We start from the raw sequence: 14,552 nt of genomic DNA on the forward strand, positions 1-14,552 counted from the left end.
TTGGTTGGTTGGTTGCACTGGCTACACATATTGCTTGGTTGGTTGGTTGGATGTATATAAGACCTTAGTTGGTTGCTTGGTTAGTTATATTGGATGCACTAGATCAGTAGTTCTCAACCCGAAGTCGCTCGTGCCCCAGTCAGCACACAGCTGAAGCTCGTGTCACATCTGAGGGCCATACAGATAGTATATATGCACTGCGGATGTGGCCAGAATAACACATAGAGAGCCGCATATGCAACCCACAATGCAACCTCCCCTACATATGCAACGCAAAATGGTAAATAGGTTGAGAACAGGTATGCAGTAGATACACACATTAGTTTGTTGATTGGAGGGATCCATTGGATGGTTGGAATCATTGGACAGGCTGGTCTGATGGATTTGAAATGGACGGTTCTTGATGGGATGTTTTCCCAGAGGGAGCTGTGAGGATAACGGACCCACAGGAGCAGACGTCTCTTATGGGCATAGGAGACCCCGATTCCCGAGCAAGAGGGACAGCATGAAGATCAGCAGCATCAGCAGAGCGGGAACTAGCAAATGGTTGGACAGGGAGTGCTATTGACCAATGCACACCCATGCCCCTCTCCGATCCCCTATCTAAGGGGCTCACCAGAAGGCCTCCACCTCATTCCCCTTGGCTGTTCCCAGCTGGGGTGGCTGGGAGACATAATCAGAGCAGCTCTGGCCCCCGAGGTGGGGCCCACAGCGCAGGCTGTACTGGAACCAGATGCGGCCATGGTTCAGGTAGCAATCCTTCTGGTGGGGCCCCCCAGCCTCCAGCGGGATGTCGCAGCTTCCCAGCAGGTCATCGTCCCACTTGTTGTCCTCGTCCCAGACCTGGACTCGGATCTTGCTGGCGCTGGTGATGCGGACGGTACCGAAGTCCAAGTGGACGTTCCAGATGGGACTGTTGTTGTTCCAGATGGTGCCAGTCCGCATCTCCCTTCTCTCAAAGAAGACCTTGACGAAGGCATCCGTAGCAGTAAAGTAATCCCCCCACAGGCCGCTGGCCATCTTCACTGTCACCGTGAGCTTCCCCAGGCCGCGCTCCCGCGAGCAGCACATGGTGTTGGTCATGGTATCCCCAGTGCAGACGCAGGAGCAGGGGTCATGGGCGCTGCGTTGAGTCCCTGGAGGGCAGCTTCGGGTGCAATTCCTCCACAGGGCTCTCTCACGGATGTACTCACTCACCGCCTGCCTCAGCGCCTCCCGCTTGGGGTCGTCCTGCTCCAGCAGGATGTGGATGGGGTGCAGCGAATAGGACACCAGGCCAGGGCTGTCTTTGAGGCTCTCTATCCAGGCCGAGAAGACCTTGGCATCACTCCTGGAGAAGAGCACATCAGTTGTGCTCTCTCCTCCCTCCACCTCCACGTGGCGCTCCCGATACGTCTCGTGGAAGCTCCCCTGGACCTTCCCCTTCTTCTTTTCCTCCTTGCACTTGCTGTACCCACCGTTGATCGAGCCCTTTCCGATACTCACGGCTGCCTCCATGTTCAAGCAGTCCTTGATCTTGTCGCCAGTCAAGCTGCTCATTGACGCTTCGCAGACCCGCACAGCTGTCACGTACTGCAGCCGGCCCCCAAGCAGCAGCTGGGACAGGTAGTGGGTGCCGTAGTTGCTGATTAACTGCTGGTACTCCAGCTTGGATTTGCTGTTGTACTGCTCCGGGAGGTTCTCCAGCGCCAGAGTGAAATGGCTGGTGAGCGGGGGCGTCTCGCTGACCCGGAACCTGGTCAGGGACACAAGAGGTGGATTGTGCGCCCGGTGAGTCAGCTGTGTTTAATAGCTGCCAGTCCTAAGGCTCCAGCCAACCCAGACGAAAGGGTCTAAGCAGGTGGCTCCTACTCAAAACAGCCATCCATTGTGCTGAACCTCACAAACTTGCTGGGGATACCACCGGCTGCTTGATTGTTCTGACAGACTGCCCCCGCTCTGGTCATAGCAGGTCACTGGGCTGTCCTGACATGCATGAGAAGAAAATCCCCATAACTGTCCAGTCCCACGTGGGAGCCAGTGCCCCCGAGAGGGGAAAGGTCCTGTGTAGCATTCCCTGCCTTCCTAGCTAACCAGTCCCCTGGCCTGGGGCCAGATCAGAGATGGTGCCCGCTAGAAGGGAAAGCTCCTGTGTCCCATTCCCCATTATCCTTAATCAGTCCCCCATCCTGCTGCCAGATTGAAGCCAGTGTTCCCTAGAGAGGAAAGGTTCTGTGTCACATTCTCTGCCCCCCTGAGCCAGCCCTCCTAGGCCTGGATCAGAGCTGGTGCCCCATAGAGGGGAAAGACCCCGTATCACTGTGTGGTGTTGCTGTGATCCCAATTTGAGGTGAACCCTCTCGACCCAGGCTGGCTCTCACCTGTAATAGCCACAGGAGACCTTGTGGCTCATGAAGCTGTATTTGTCCATTCGCGCGTGGTCTACCACGAAACTGGCCAGTTTGGAGTGCGATCCAGCCAGGGCCACCTGCACATTAACCTTGGGCTTCACAGGCACGTCCAGCCCCACCTTCCAGTCATTCTGCACCGCGGACGCCGCCAAATCCATCATGCCCATCGCAGATTGCTGCACCGAGCTGCTCAGCTTCCGGCGGCACGAGACACGGACCCTCCAGTCCACCACGGCCAGTGGCAGCCTCTGCCACTGCCCTCCTTGAAGTCGGTTGCGGCACAGGGTGCAGGTGCCGTCCTGATGTTGCCAGAGGCTGCTGTCTACCAGATAGGCCCCCTTTCTGGCCATCGTGGTCACATCGATGCCCTCCCCAGCCAGGCTGTGCCCGGGCACAAAGGCTGTGTTTTTCTTGCATTCATTGACCGTACTTGTGTGACAATGAGAGGAGGCCCCAGGGAAGACGAAGAGGAGGAGGGGGATGAAGGCACCAAATCTGGGCATGGCTGATGTGATGGGTTCCCGCACCAAGGAGAGGCCGTCAGCCTCTGAACAGCCTAGAGGAACAGACACACAGAGGTCCAGAATTAGTGACAATCCAGTGGCAGGCAGTTCTGTAAGTTATCTCTGTTGTAGAGACAGAGACATCCACCTACCACCGACGACATCAGCCATGTTTTGTTGCACACCTACGAAAACTCTGGGCTCCAGGAGGCATTACACAAATGACGTTATGCCTCATTTGCATGTTTGACTACAGATTACCTAATTTGCATCAATTCCCTCCCCTCCCTACTTCCCAGATGTTGTAATACCAGGACTAACTACGAGGAGGAGGTAGAGTTTCACATGCCTACTCTACGGTGCGCAATATAATAATACGTCATTGCAATTCCCCAATGGGGCCACTAGAGGGCTGTGCCACATGGCTTGTACTGAGTGAGCTGATTCAGTGGCTGGGTCTGGCCACTAGTGGGCAGTGCAAAGCCACGCACAACCCATGTCCTGGCTTTTTAACCAGCAAGAGCAGCGGGAGCTTGGGTCATGCTAGGCATGACTGGCTTTGGCGTAGAAACTACTGGGGCCCCCTTGTGGCCACGCCAAGTGGTGGATTTGGTTGTGTTGAACTACTGACGGAGGGTCATTTTCTGGGGTTTCTCCTGGCCAGCATCAGCCCTAGCGTCTGGCGCTGCCACCTTGACACTGCAGCTGTTGGGGAAAGAAGGCAGGAAATGTTACCACCCCGGAAGAGATCCTGGGCCCATCTAACCTCTTATCTTGCTCCCTCCGTTTTGCCCTGGAGGAGGCCAATGTCCCATCTAGCCCACTATCTTGACCCCTCCCTGCTACCCAGAGTAGACCCATAGAATAATAGAATCATAGAACTGGAAGAGACCTTGAGAGGTCATCTAGTCCAGTCCCATGCACTCAAGGCAGGGCTAAGGATTATCTGGACCATCCCTGACAGGTGTTTGTCCAACCTGCTCTTAAAAATCCCCAGTGATGGAGATTCCACAACCTCCCTAGGCGATTGATTCCAGGGCTTAACCACTCTGACAAGTAGGAAGTTTTTCCTAATGTCCAGCCTAAACTGCCCTTGCTGCAATTAAGCCCATTGCGTCTTGTCCCATCCTCAGAGGTTAAGAAGAACAATTTTTCTCCCTCCTCCTTGTAACAACCTTTTATGTACTTGACAACTGTTATCACGTCCCCCTCAGTCTTCTCTTCTCCAGACTAAAGAAACTCAGTTCTTTCAATCTTCCCTCGTAGGTCATGTTTTCTAGACGTTTAATCATTTTTGTTGCTCTTCTCTATACTCTCTTCAATTTGTTCACACCTTTCCTGAAATGTGGAGCCCAGAACTGGACACATTACTCCACTTGAGGCCTAATCAGTGCAGAGTAGGGTGGAAGAATTACTTCTCATGTCTTGTTTACAACACTCCTGTTAATACATTGTCAAGGTTCCTTCCCCACTCTGAACTCTAGGGTCCAGATGTGGGGACCTGCATGAAAACCTTCTAAGCTTACTTTTAACAGCTTAGGTTAAAACTTCCCCAAGGTACAAACTATTTTACCCTTTGCCCTTGGACTTCCACTGCCACCACCAAACGTTTATCCGGGTTCCTGAAAAAACGTAGTTTGGAAACGTCTTTCCCCCCAAAATCCTCCCAACCCTTGCACCCCACTTCCTGGGGAAGGTTTGGTAAAAATCCTCACCAATCTGCGTAGGTGACCACAGACCCAAACCCTTGGATCTTAGAACAATGAAAAAGCATTCAGTTTCCTTACAAGAAGACTTTTAATAGAAGAAAATAAAAGAATCACCTCTGTAAAATCAGGATGGTAAATACCTTACAGGACAATTAGATTCAAAACAGAGAATCCCTCTAGGCGAAACCTTAAGTTACAAAAAAGACACAAAAACAGGAATATCCATTCCATTCAGCACAGCTCTTTTCTCAGCCATTGAAAGAAATCATAATCTAACACATACTGAGCTAGATTATTTACTAAATTCTAAGACTCCATTCTTGTTCTGTCTCTGGCAAAAGCATCACACAGACAGACACAGACCCTTTGTTTTTCTCCCTCCTCCCAGCTTTTGAAAGTATCTTGTCTCCTCGTTGGTCATTTTGGACAGGTGCCAGCGAGGTTACCTTTTGCTACTTAACCCTTTACAGGTGAGAGGATTTTTCCTCTGGCCAGGAGGGATTTTAAAGGGGTTTACCCTTCCCTTTATATTTATGACAACATCCCAGAATGATGTTTGCTTTTTTTGCAACAGTGTTACACTGTTGACTCATATTTAGCTTGTGATCTGCTCTGACCCCCAGATCTCTGTCTGCAGTACTCATTACTCGGCCGTCATTTCCCATTCTGTATGTGTGCAACTGATTGTTCCTTCCTAAGTGGAGTACTTTGCATTTTGCCTTTTTGAATTTCATCCTATTGACTTCAGACCATTTCTCCAGTTTGTCCAGAGCATTTTGAATTTTTATCCTATCCTCCAAAGCACTTGCAACCCTTCCCACTTTGGTATCGTCCCCAAACTTTATCAGTGCACTCTCTATGCCATTATCTAAAACATTGATGAAGATATTGAACAGAACCGGACCCAGAACCCATCCCTGTGAGACCCCACTTGTTATGCCCTTCCAGCCTGTGAACCACTGTCTTATTCCTTCCGCCCCAGATGCTTTGAGCATCTCACACTTCTCTTTGCATCCCCTGCCGTACTAACCACAAGGGATGCTGTGTTAAATGTCGATTTGAATTATGTTCCACTTGGGTTGGAACTGTACAGCAATGCTGGCTGAGGGGCAGGAAAGGGTAACAGCTCTGCCTCCTGTCAGGGTAGCAGGCTCGGACTGGGAGGGGACAGTAAATGTTTGAACTCACCCCAGCTGAACCAGGCAGGAAAAACCTATTTGAATATGGACTGCTTGGTTCTGGACAGCCCCCAGCCCCCTGCAATCCAAGCCTTGGGGTTCCCTCCCCCCCAACTCTGCCGGTGCTCCTCAGTCCAGATCTGCTGTCCCCCACTGCTTTGTTGCCAATAGAAAATGAAACAGCCTGAAATTGCAAGATGCCCCGATATGAAAGGTATCAACTAGGTAAATTAATGATCAAAAGCTGAGTGGCAATGTGGGCGAGTTGGCTGGGGCACTGGATTGAGACTCAGGACTCCTGGGTTCTTTTTTTCCTCTGGCAGGGGTTTGGGGTGAAATGGGTTAGAGGATGTAGGGTGGTGGGGGAGTCAGGACTCCTGGGTTCTATTGTCGTAGTGGGAGGGGAGTGGGATTGAGTGGGTTATAGCAGGAGGGACAGGGGACCATGATCTTGGTTGAGTCCTGTGTAGCACCCGGTGTGACAGAGCCCCCAGTCTCAATGGGGGGAGGGGTCTGTGCAGTGCTCAGCATTAGGGAGCCCAGATCTCAGTTGGGACGGGTCTGTGCAGCACCCAGAGTGATGGGGTCCTCAATCTTGGTCGGGGTTTGTGCAGTGCCCGGCACGATGGCGTCCCTGATCTCGGTTGGGGTCTGTGCAGGGCCTGGTGCAGTGGGGTTCCCGATCTCAGCTGGGGTATGAGCAGACCCACCCATCACTCACCTGCCTCAGGATTCAAGCTGAGGTAGATTTCAGCTCTGGGGCCCGTCGGCAGCCAGGGTTGGTCTGTGTCTCTGCTGGGAGAGACGCGCTTTGAAGGTGGATCAAGGCACTGCAAAAGGTCTCCTGTGTTCTCAGTGGCTCAACCATCCTCACACTCCACCCAGCACTGAGCTCCTGCCCCCCTTTACACCCCCAGCCACAGCTAGCTGGGAAGGAAGCTGTGGCCAGCAATTGTTCCACTCATGTAGTGAAACAAACGCACCTACCATGGGTGTCAACCCAGGTTATGAGGAGTTAGAGAGGCTGAAAAGGAACCCACAGTGAGACAAATCCTGCACTGAGTCATTGGGGCCAGCACTGCATGCCCGGGAAGAGCGCCCCCTATTGAGCCACAGCCCTGCAGCACAGCACCCCCTAGTGCCACACTGGGGCCAGCATCTAGTGCCTCAGGGACCCCACTGTAAATACAGAGCCACCCCACCGCTGCCAATGGAATCAGGCCAGGATTCTGATCCCTGGGTAAATCCAGAGCAAGCTCAATGCCCTGGCCCTGTGGGGCAGGCTGGGGCAGAGGTGGGGAAATTGGGCACTGAGCGGGGGACAATGACCCTTGGCTGCAATAGAGCAGGTTTGAGGTTTCTTTCTCTGTCTCTGTTCTCCCAAGTTTTGTTCTATCCACCCTTTCATGCCCTGGGACTCCAACCCCAGGGTCCCACAGCTCCCATATTCCCCTATCAGGGGATTCTGCTCACTCCTTCACCCCCTGCTGGTAGGACCCCATCACCCTTCACCCCCATTATCTTGCCAGGGGTCACCCCACTTTCTGCATCACCATATATTCTACCAAGGGTCTCCCTCACTCCATCCCAGCATGCCCCCTATCCGCTTTTGTCTCCTTCCCCCCCATGGAGATACAAGCTGGGGGTGGGGGTCTGGCACACTGTACCTCAAAATAACAGCCAGGAACCCCCATATTCAACACTGTGATATGACAATGAAATGTTTTGTGCAATACATGCTGTCAAGGTTCCTTCCCCACTCTGAACTCTAGGGTACAGATGTGGGGACCTGCATGAAACCCCCCCAATACCTTCCCCCCAAATCAGAGTACATGGAGGGGCAAAATGCAAGGCTAGATCGGCCCATGGCTCTTCTCGGGGGCAGGATAACAGGCTAGAAGGGCCCATGGGTCTAATCCAGAGTGGCATGGAGGGGGAAGGATACCGGGCTAGATGGGACCATGGGTCTGCTCAGGAGTGGTGCGGTTGGAGCAGGATACTGGGCTAGCTGGACCCATGGGTGTGATACTGCATGCCATATTTCTCATCGTAATATTATTATGAAATGATTATGGCATAATTATAATGCATTTTCTACAAGATAGGTCATGTGAGGTGTCATTGGAAAAGATACAGTTTTCTGAATGTGATTATCCTATGTGTATGTATGTATCCTTTTTGTATCTAAATTTAGGAATATTGACGATATCTCTGTATTTCAATTGTGCTTATTCTACGTGACACGCACAACTAGACTTTCTGGTACAACAATGAAGAAGCCAGACCGTGCTGGTGGCCCATCAGCAAAGACAATGGACTGGAATAGCTTAACCTTCCTGTGGGCATTTTGGCCAGCTTGTAAACAATGGCTGCTACAACAAGGCAAGGGCATGTGATCAGACCACAGGTCTCTGGGCTCCACTTGGGATGTCAGTATTTTTCCACAAACTGGTCTGGGGACCAAGCTTTGAAAGAAAGAGTTCCTACCGTATACCTACCAATAAATCTCCGGGCATGGACGGGCTGACCTTGGAGTTCTACTGCGTATTCTGGGACATGCTCAGCCTGACCTTGTCACTGTCTGGGGCTAGTCCTCAGGGAGCAGGATCCTCCCTCTGTCGTGCAGGCGAGCCGTGCTCGCCTTGCTACCGAAGAAGGGGGACCTCTGTGACCTTCAGAATTGGCATCTTGACTTCCTCCTCAGTACGGTCTACAACGTCGTTGCGAAGGCCATCTCGCTGCAGCTGGGGTCCGTGCTGGTGGATGTGGTCCATCCAACGAGACGTACACCATCCTAGGCCTCACCATCTTTGATCATTTGTTTTTGGTCTGGGACCTCCTGGAGCTCAGGTGTAGGGATGGTCTGTCGCTCGCCCTCCTGTTCTTGGAGAAGACGTTCGACAGGACGGAGCAGCGGATCCCCACTGGCGAGCGCCCCTACACGTCCCTGCAGTGCGACGAGACCTTCCTGGCCTCCTGGGATCTCATGCGGCACCACCGGGCGCACTCGCGCGAGCGGCCCTTCCAGTGCGACCGCTGCAGGAAAACCTCTGTGGTCTCCTCCAGCCTCCACGAGCACGAGCGGACGCATGGCTAGCGGCGGGATGGGGAGGAGGCAGGGGCCATGGCGCGGTACGGCTGCTGCCTCTGCCGGGCACCTTCCCTGATGCAGGGGCACTGTGGCGCTTCCAGCAGGGGGAGCACCAGGAGGCAGGTCCCGGGGCGCCCACCTGCCCCTAGGGCGGGGAGGCCTTCGCCTTGCCCTACGATCTGCTTCAGCCCGAACGTCTCCCCCTGCCTGCGAATGACCCAAATGCAGCAAGGGCTTCTCCAACCATGCCGGCCTGAGCCCCACACCCCCTCTCAACAGAGTGGCTCTGTGCGTGGCTGCGGCCCCTCCCCGCTCTGGGGGCATGGATCTCTGCACCACTGGGGCCCCTCAACTCTCTTTGCGGGGGGTGGCTCTGTGTGCCACTGGGGCCCACCCCCTCTGGGGGCTTGGCTCTTTGGTAACCCCCGCCCCCAATGTTGGCATGGCCTCTGATCCCCCTGGGGCTCCTTGCTCTGCTCAGCCCTCAGAGGATCCCCACCCCTCTATATGGCTATATGCCCCCCAGGGCTCCTCCCCCTCCTGAGTCCCTGGGGGGCATGGCTCTGAGCCCCTAACCCACACTTTCTCTGGAACATAGCTGTTTGCTCCCCTAGAACCCCTCATTCTTCTGGGTCCATGGGGGCATGGCTCTGTGCTCCCAGGCTCCTCCCCTTCACTCTAAGGGTGTGGCTATGAGACACTTCCTCCAGGGGCTGTAACTGTCTCATCTCCTGGGCCCCTCCCTCTCCTGAGCCCCCACGGGGGGTTGCTTTTTGTTCCCCAAGACATGGGGGGGCCTGTTCCCCAACTGAGCGTGGGCTCTACACCAAGCAGTCTCCTTCTCTTGTCCTTCTGCTGCCCTGGGGAGGGGTAGGAGGCTGGGGAGATTATGAAAGGAGAACAGGTCGTGCGAGGGGGGGCAGAGGAGTGGAACTATATGTGAAAGAAAATGTAGAATCAAATGAAGTAAAAATCTTAAATGAATCCACATGTTCCATAGAATCTCTGTGGATAGTAATTCCAGGCTCAAGTAAGAATATAACAGTAGGGATCTATTGTCGACCGGACCAGGACAGTGATAGTGACGATGAAATGCTGTGGTGGGAAGAACACCTCAACAGCCCAACACTGTGGCCTTTAATTTCAGAAAGGGGAACTATGCAAAAATGAGGGGGTTAGTTAAACAGAAATTAAAAGGTACAGTGACTAGAGTGAAATCCCTGCAAGCTGCATGGGCCCTTTTCAAAGAAAACCCTAAGAGAGGCCCAACTTCAATGTATGCCCCAAATTAAAAAACACAGTCAAAGAACTAAAAAAGAGCCACCGTGGCTTAACAACCCTGTAAAAGAAGCAGTGAGAGATAAAAAGGCATCTTGTAAATAGTGGAAGTCAAATCCTAGTGAGGTAAATAGAAAGGAGCATAAACACTGCCAAATTAAGTGTCAACATGTAATAAGAAAAGCCAAAAAGGAGTTTGAAGAAAAGCTAGCCAAAAGCTCAAAAGGTAATAACAAAATATTTTTTAAGTACATCAGAAGCAGGAAGCTTGCTAAACAACCAGTGGGGCCCCTGGACGATTGAGATACAAAAGGAGCACTTAAAGACCACAAAGTCACTGCGGAGAAACTCAATGAATTCTTTGCTTCAGTCTTCATGGCTGAGGATGTTAGGGAGAATCCCAAACCTGAGCCGATCTTTGTAGGTGACAAATCTGAGGAATTGTCACAGATTGGAGTGTCATTAGAAGAGGTTTTGGAATTAATTGACAGTAACAGGTCACCGGGACCAGATGGCATTCAGCCACAAGTTCTGAAAGAACTCCAATGTGAAATTGCAGAACTATTAACTATGGTTTGTAACCTGTCCTTTAAATCAGCTTCTGTACCCAATGGCTGGAAGACAGCTAATGTAACGCCAATATTTAAGAAGGGCTCTAGAGGTGATCCCGGCAATTACAGACCGGTAAGTCTAATGTCAGTACCGGGCAGATTAGTTGAAACAATAGTAAATGTAAGGGGACTGTTGCCCCCTTCCTAACATTCAGTGGGGGTGTTTTAGTTGCTAGCTCCCAGTACTAAAAGGGGAAGGGTCGATGGGAAACCAGAACCCTGAAACTGACAGTCCCCAGGAACAATGGGGGGAGGCCAATGCTCCTGGTCAGCCTGAATGACAGGGCAGGCAGGCTAATCAGGGAGTCAGGAGGCCAGGGAGGTCCCATCCTCCCTGTGAGCTGGATTTGCCTGGGTCAGACAGAGGGGGGCCGAGCTAAGGAGAAAGCAGGGGCCCAAGCTGAGCTGGGGAGCAGAGCTGGGCCAGATCCAGAGGGACCAGAAAAGCAGCCCAGAGAGAGCAGCCCCTGTCCTGGGAGCAGAGCTGCAGCCACCAGAGCCAGAGGGGCCAGAGAAGCAGCCCAGGGAGCTGGGGGCAGAGCAGCAGAGACCGAGTGGTGGAGTTGGGGCTGGAGCAGCTGGGGAGAGCGAGGGGGACCCTGGGCAGCGGGCCCAGCACAGGGAGACGCCTCAGCCAAGAGGCTCTGCAGGCCAGGCTTGGATCATAACCCCGACACTTAGAGCCTGAGAGCGTGCAGCCACCACCAGAGCGAGTGTCCAACTCACAGCATCCCTGCAGCACAGCCAGGGCCAGAGAAGAAGGCCTGGGACTTACAAGGAACAGACTGTGAACCGCCCTGACGTTCCAGAGACGCTGTTTGTGATGTTCCCTGCCACAGAGCGGGGTGATGTGTTTCCTTTAACCTTTCCCATGTTTCCTTATTCTTTTTTAAATTAATTGTTGATGAAATAACTTGCATTTGCTTTAACTTGTATGTAATGGTCAGTGGGTCAGAGAAGCGCCCAGTGCAGAGAGAGTACCCCGGAGTGGGGACACCCTAGCCCCTGTCCTAGGTGACCACAGCAGGGTTGGGGGTCGAGCCCCCCAGGAATCCTGGGCCCAGCCTTGTTGAGGTTACGAGGACTCTGCCAGACAGGAGAGTGGAAGGGGAGTCCTCAAGGGCAGGGAGGCCACTGGGTAAAGGAAGTGGGAGCGAGGACTCAGATCCTTTCGCTAACCCACTTCACCGGGTTAGTGCAGAAGCCAGGAAAGTTCCCAACAATAGCGGGACTATTCCCCTGCTTACATAAAGAATAAAATTGTCAGACACATAGAAGAACATAAATTGTTGGGCATAAGTCAGTATGGTTTCTGTAAAGGGAGATTGTGTCTTACCAATCTATTAAAGTTCTTTGAGGGAGTCAACAAACGTGTGGACAAGGGGGATCCAGTGGACATAGTGTACTTGGATTTCTAGAAAGCCTTTGACAAGGTCCCTCACCAAAGGCTCTTATGTAAATTAAGTTGTCCTGCGATAAGAGGGAAGATCCTTTCATGGATTGAGAACTGGTTAAAAGACAGGGAACAAAGGGTAGGAATAAATGGTAAATTTTCAGAATGGGGAGGGATAACTAGTGGTGTTCCCCAGGGGTCAGTCCTAGGACCAATCCTATTCAACTTATTCATAAATGATCTGGAGAAAGGGGTACACAGTGAGGTGGCCAAGTTTGCAGAGTATACTAAACTGCTCAAGATAGTTAAGACCAAAGCAGACTGTGAAGAACTTCAAAAAGATCTCACAAAACTAAGTGATTGGGCAACAAAATGGCAAATGAAAGGTAATGTGGAGAAATGTAAAGTAATGCACATTGGAAAACATAACCCCAACTATACTTACAATATGATGGGGGCTAATTTAGCTACAACTAATCAGGAAAGAGATCTTGGAGTCATCGTGGATAGTTCTCTGAAGACGTCCACGCAGTGTGCAGCGGCAGTCAAAAAAGCTAACAGGATGTTAGGAATCATTAAAAAAAAGATGGAGAATAAGATGGAGAATATCTTATTGCCCTTTATAAATCCATGGTACGCCCACATCTTGAATATTGCATACAGATGTGGTCTTCTTATCCCAAAAAAATATATACTGGCATTAGAAAAGGGTCAGAGAAGGGCAACTAAAATGATTCAGGGTTTGGAACGGGTCCCATATGAGGAGAGATTAAAGAGACTAGGACTTTTCAGCTAGGAAAAGAGGAGACTGAGTGGGGATATGATAGAGGTATATGAATTCATGAGTGGTGTGGAGAGGGTGAAGAAGGAAAAGTTATTTACTTGTCCCCATAATAGAAGAAGTAGGGGCCACCAAATGAAATTAACGGGTAGCAGGTTTAAAACAAATAAAAGGAAGTTCTTCTTCACACAGCGCACAGTCAACCTGTGGAACTCCTTGCCTGAGGAGGTGGTGAAGGCTCAGACTATAACACGGTTTAAAAGAGAACTAGATAAATTCACGCAGGTTAAGTCCATTAATAGCTATTTGCCAGGATGGGTGAGGAATGGTGTCCCTAGCGTCTGTTTTTCAGAGGGTGGAGATGGAGGGCAGGAGAGAGATCACTCGATCTTTGCCTGTTAGGTTCGCTCCCTCTGGGGCACCTGACATTGGCCACTGTTGGCAAAGAGGATACTGGGCTGGATGGACCTTTGGTCTGACCCAGTCTGGCCATTCTTATATTCTTATGTTCTTAACAACACATGGTTCAATGCCCCTCCCTCCCCGGGATTGTGGCTCTACTGGCCCCTCACTCCCCAGGGGGCGTGGCTCTGTGGTTCCAGGCCCCACCCCATCGGGCGTGTCTGACTGGTGAAATACCGTCCTCATGCGTATAAGTGTGTGGGGGGTGGCGCTGCCCCCTGCTGGAGGCAATTGGAGCAGTCTGTGAGAGCAATTCATTGATTCCCTGCGGCGCTTTGGAGTGGGGATGCTGCGGGGCTGGAAGGGATTGTCGGGCTGAGGGTTTTGAACTTAACCGTAAAGGGAAGCTCATGGTAACCCCCGTCTAAAGCTTCTTTGTAAATTGGCCTCGCGCTGATGCTGTGAAAAGAATATGAAATCATCATCTCTTTTTGTTACTTGGGGGCTTCTGTGATTCCTCCCCACCCAGAGACTGGAGAGAACCCTGGCTCCCAGCCCCCCTACTCTGTCCCGCTAGACCCCACTCCCCTCTCATAACAGGGGCCAGAACCCAGGAGTTCTGTGCTGGGGCTGGACCTGGGGTGGCCTCTTTCCCTGAAATGGGCAGACTCACACTAACCCCCCATCCCCTCAGCTGCCTGCCTAAGCCCTACCCCTTCCTGAACCCCATGGGATGTGGCTGTATGGTCCCAAGCCCCAACCCCTCACTGAAGAGACATGGCTGTTTGATACCCTCATGGGAGCATGATTCTCATGCCCTAGTGCTCCCTGCCCTATCTGGGGCTCTTCCCAGAGGCTCCTCCTCTCCTGGGGTCATCTCCCTAGACTAGAAGGGCGTGGCTGTCTCATCTCTGGGGCCCGTTCCCTCCAACTCCAGTTCTGGGAGTGTGGGTCTGTACTCCCAAGTAGGGTGGGACTCTACTTCCATAGCCGCCCCCTCTCCCGAAGAGGGCATGGTCTTCTCTGCTCCTGGGCCCTTCCTCCAAGGGGGTGTGACTCTGAGTTCTCCTGGACCCTCCCCAATTTATTTCCCATGCCTCTGTACTGCCCCCTGTGACTGGATCCCCAGGGTAGAACCTTGAATTGGGGCACCGCTGTGCCCTCTTACCTCTCCAACCCAGACTGTCTCTTACAATGCTTTGCCAGTGACAAGCAG

At 52.2% G+C, this 14,552-nt stretch overlaps 1 protein-coding gene across 1 annotated transcript; it reads right to left on the bottom strand.

The window, feature by feature from the left end:
• Positions 1 to 612: 612 nt before the first annotated feature.
• Positions 613 to 6,631, bottom strand: LOC141989824 (perforin-1-like). Its single transcript, XM_074956746.1, has 3 exons — positions 6,498 to 6,631; positions 2,361 to 2,946; positions 613 to 1,735 (listed from the first exon to the last, which is right to left on the bottom strand). The coding sequence occupies exons 2-3, from the start codon at positions 2,891 to 2,893 to the stop codon at positions 613 to 615; spliced, it is 1,656 nt and encodes a 551-aa protein (XP_074812847.1). The 5' UTR covers positions 2,894 to 2,946; positions 6,498 to 6,631.
• Between the last annotated feature and the right edge of the window lie 7,921 nt (positions 6,632 to 14,552).

Source organism: Natator depressus, chromosome 6 (assembly GCF_965152275.1).
Source record: "Natator depressus isolate rNatDep1 chromosome 6, rNatDep2.hap1, whole genome shotgun sequence".
Taxonomy (NCBI): Eukaryota; Metazoa; Chordata; order Testudines; family Cheloniidae; genus Natator; species Natator depressus.

Excerpts from the sequence above, each read along its gene's own strand:
- LOC141989824 (XM_074956746.1), bottom strand. The coding sequence starts at position 2,893 with ATGCCCAGATTTGGTGCCTTCATCCCCCTCCTCCTCTTCGTCTTCCCT. Across the intron at positions 1,736-2,360 it reads GTCTCCTGTGGCTATTACAG|GTTCCGGGTCAGCGAGACGC; the intron begins GTGAGAGCCAGC and ends GTCCCTGACCAG.